The 3,893-nt window shown below is 39.8% G+C and overlaps 1 protein-coding gene across 1 annotated transcript in view; it reads left to right on the top strand.

The window, feature by feature from the left end:
- Positions 1 to 3,893, top strand: part of meltf (melanotransferrin) — a 20,971-nt gene extending 17,078 nt beyond the window's left edge. The window contains exon 16 of the mRNA XM_042056529.1: positions 2,481 to 3,893. Within this exon, the coding sequence (XP_041912463.1) occupies positions 2,481 to 2,548 (68 nt within the window). The 3' untranslated portion in view covers positions 2,549 to 3,893. The remainder of the gene's footprint in view (positions 1 to 2,480) is intronic.

Genomic DNA, 3,893 nt, shown 5'->3' with positions numbered 1-3,893 from the left:
TGTTGGTGGCCCGTGATGCAATTTGACCTTAGTCAAGTCAAATCAAGTTCATTTATATAGCACATTTCATACACAGAGGTCATTCAATGTGCTTTACATAAACAAAAGCAAACAGTAATAGCAAATAAAAGCGTAGGAGGCCAATAGTCAAAGAATAGTTTAAAAACTAAAGATCATAATAAAAAAGAAAACATACTGTAAAACAGACAAGGTAAAATCATTTTAAAATAAAGAATAATTAGAAAGACAAAACAGACACAAGGTAGAACAATTTAAAGAAAGATTCAGAATTTGTAACTCAGTTAGCAGAAGGCATCCAAGAACAGTTTGGTCTTAAGTCTAGATTTAAAACTGGCTACAGTTGGAGCCTTTTTGATGTCATTCGAAAGCTGGTTCCAGAGCTGAACCGCATAGCAACTTAAAGCTGCGTCACCATGTTTAGTTTTAACAGCAAGTTTTACTAACAAATTTTTCTCCTGAGACCTGAGAGGTCGTGAAGGTGTGTACTGCTGAAGCATGTCTGATAGGTATTTAGGTCCTGCTCCATTTACTGATTTATAAACAACCAGTAGTGCTTTAAAGTCAAATCTGTGACTTACTGGAAGCCAGTGCAGGGACTTAAGAACTGGAGTAATGTGGTCAGTTCTTTTAGTTTTCGTGAGAACCCTATCATTGCAGTAATCAACCCTGCTGGAGATAAAGGCATGAATGAGTTTTTCTAAATCATGTTTTGACATCAGCCTTCTAAATTTGGCAATGTTTTTGATGTGGTAAAAAGCTGATTTAGTTATTGCTTTCATGTGGCTTTTGAAATTTAAATCACTGTCAATTAATACACCACGATTTTAACAGTATCCTTTGCATTGAACCCTTTTGTGTCAATAAGAGTGGCAACCCTAAGTCTTTACTCCTTTTTACCATATATAATTACTAAAAATGAGACACTTGAGACATCCAGTTGTTGATTTGGTCAGTATACTGGCAAAGAGATTCAAGGGGACCATAGTGATTTGGTGACAGAGCTAAGTAAATTTGGGTGTCATCTGCATAGCTAAGATATGAAATAGAATTAATTTTGATGAGGTGTAAAGGTTTAATAGTGTGGTGTTCATTTGACCCTGCAGTAAACAGACCTCAGTGAACAGACAATATTCTGCACCTCATCATACTAGCTGTTTAAACCCATAGATAAAAATGTATTTATTTGAAGTCCAATGTTTGAATGTTGATATCACATCATCATAATTAATTTTTTTAAAACATGTTTTTTTTTTGTTTACTTGTGATCCTGGGATTGACAAGTGCTGACAGATTAACAGATTAAGGCTACGTTTATACAGCGTCGATGAAAAGAGAAGACGCAGAAGTGGCGTCTCGTCTTCATTTTTTTATTCGCGTTTAGACGAGCATTCTCAGGGGGAAATCTTTGTTTATATGAAGACGCAAGAGTATGTGATATTCGATTGGATATGCATTCCAGACCGCTGGGTGGTGGTGTGATAGAACCCCGGTACGTCACGCGCAGACATTCTAATTTGACAGTTTAGCCAGAGAGGTAATCAAGGATCTTTGGTTTAGCCGTTTAGACGGAGACGCAACCCGGGTCGTCTTCAAAACTCTACACTCTGGAAGGAGTCTTCAGATTTTTGCGTCTTCAAGCCCCGATGGCCGTGTAAACGAAAGGCACTTATAATAAAATATTTTGTCGTCTTCCTTCGCAATCGTTCTTGTATAAACGGCCCCTAACATTATGTACATTTTTATAATCTACATAAGAAGTGCCACACATCTGTGACTGACATGGCATAGCCAAGAGATCAATCGATTTGCATGATTCAAGACAAAGAAATGTCTTTGCCAGTTCAGTTTTTCTAGAGACACCTACCATGACAAGATTACAGCATGCCAACAATGCGATTAGTCAATTCAATTCAAAACAAGGGGGCAATTCCCCCAAGGGGCAATTCACAATGGGAAGTGTCACCTAATGTAATCAGACCAAGGTGTTCTCATCTCATATGGTTCACCTAATGTAATCAGACCAAGGTGTTCTCATCTCATATGGTTCACCTAATGTAATCAGACCAAGGTGTTCTCATCTCATAGGGTTCAACATGTAATAAGACCAAAGCTTTCTCATCTCGGTTCGAAGTGGTGGTAGTATAGTGGTTAAGGGCTAGCATGCAGTAGCCTGAAAGTTGTGGGTTCAATTCCTGGTTTCCACCATTGTGCCCTTGAGCAAGGCACTTAACCCGAAGTTGCTCCAGGGACAATGTAATGCCTTGTAATATAGTTGACATATGTAAGTCACATTTTATAACAGTGTTAATGAATAAATGTAAATGTTCTGTGCTTTGTGTCTGAATGTGGTGCACATGTCACATGTATAAAAACTCTAATCAGCTGTGTTTATGGATGGGTATGTCTACATTACTATGTGTGTGTTGATTCATATGTGTGTGTGTGTGTGTGTGTTTCAGGCCAGTCATTCACCACCCTGGTCATGGTGGCGTTGCTGAGCTCCCTGGTATCCCTGCTGGCTGTGTAACTGCACCTTCGTCCCTCCAGCGTCGTTCTGACATTGATTTCTGCTCAGCCCAGCTTGAGCCTGGTTGGGTTTGGGTAGCAGACGATTTTAGCCTTATTTCTGTTTCAATTATGAGAACTGGATGATTTTGCACTTAGCTTGAACAACATGCAAATTGTTTTTGTTTTGATTGTTTAAAGGGACATGTTTGAGAATATTTCTGGCTTTTGAGATAGTGGGTGTTTAGTTGGAGGCCTTTATCAACACTGCTTTCTTTTGAGCGAGTTCAGTACTGATATCGCGTGAGAGTTTTGTTCATTGTTGATGAGCAAATGTACATATATTTGCCACAGTAATGAAGGCAATAGCCATATCAGTGCGTATGCATTGCCTGTTACATATCTACTGCAGTGTTTTGTGATAGAGCCTCCTGTTGTTTTTACTCAGATGTTTACATGTGTTGACTACTTGGAAGGCATGAGCCGTATCAGGGAATACGCGGTGTGTTCTGCAGAGATATGGAAGATGACCTTGCTCTAGTGGTTTAGGGTTATAAGACTGACATGGACCAGATGTTTTCAGCATGTGTTCTCCCCAAATTAAAAAAAATAGTTTAGATGTAGCAGTTTACCTAGATGTAAAACAATCAGTATTATTATAGTTATTATTATTAATCGTGGGCTTCTTTTCCTGCTATTTGATGATTTATGCTCAAATGGAAGTAGTGAATCAGCAGCGACAGGCATCAGTGAAAGCATCTTGCAAGCAGGTCAGCAAGGTCATTTTTGGGGAGAACATCTCTGCTGTTCACACTGTGTCCCTGTGCAGCGTTATCCAAAGCACCAGTAACACTGTGTAGCGTGTAGCAATCTCTGACCATACCCGTGGATGTGTGACCACCTTCCGCCTGTGATGACTTCACCAAGGGCAGCAATCTCTGGAGCTATTCCTGATCGGGAACAGCTCTGCCCAAGCTGCCCAGGATGTCCCTGGACCTTTCTTCCTGCTGAACCTTGCCTGGGCTGCTGTAGAACAGTGGCCCCTGGTGGGTTGTTATGGAACGGCACCCCTTGTTCTGCATTACGGTGCATGCTGCTGACTTCTGCCTCCATTTGATGTGATATGATTTATGTGTTAAGCTTCATTTTACAAGTATTTTTTTACTCAATGGTCAGGTACCATATCAGCGAATATGTACTGGCACTCAGTTCTGTTAGACACGAATGCTTGCCTTTTAATCGTTTCTTTGATGAAATGAACATATGTAACTAATATTTAGTTGCCAGACCAGTGTGTCTGCTACAGTATTGCTACATACTGCACACAAGTCTTTGCTTTTCTTTGAAATAAAAGAGCATTAACAAGA

Source organism: Alosa sapidissima, chromosome 12 (assembly GCF_018492685.1).
Source record: "Alosa sapidissima isolate fAloSap1 chromosome 12, fAloSap1.pri, whole genome shotgun sequence".
Classification (NCBI taxonomy): domain Eukaryota; kingdom Metazoa; phylum Chordata; class Actinopteri; order Clupeiformes; family Clupeidae; genus Alosa; species Alosa sapidissima.
This window is presented reverse-complemented; position numbering and strand designations above follow the sequence as displayed.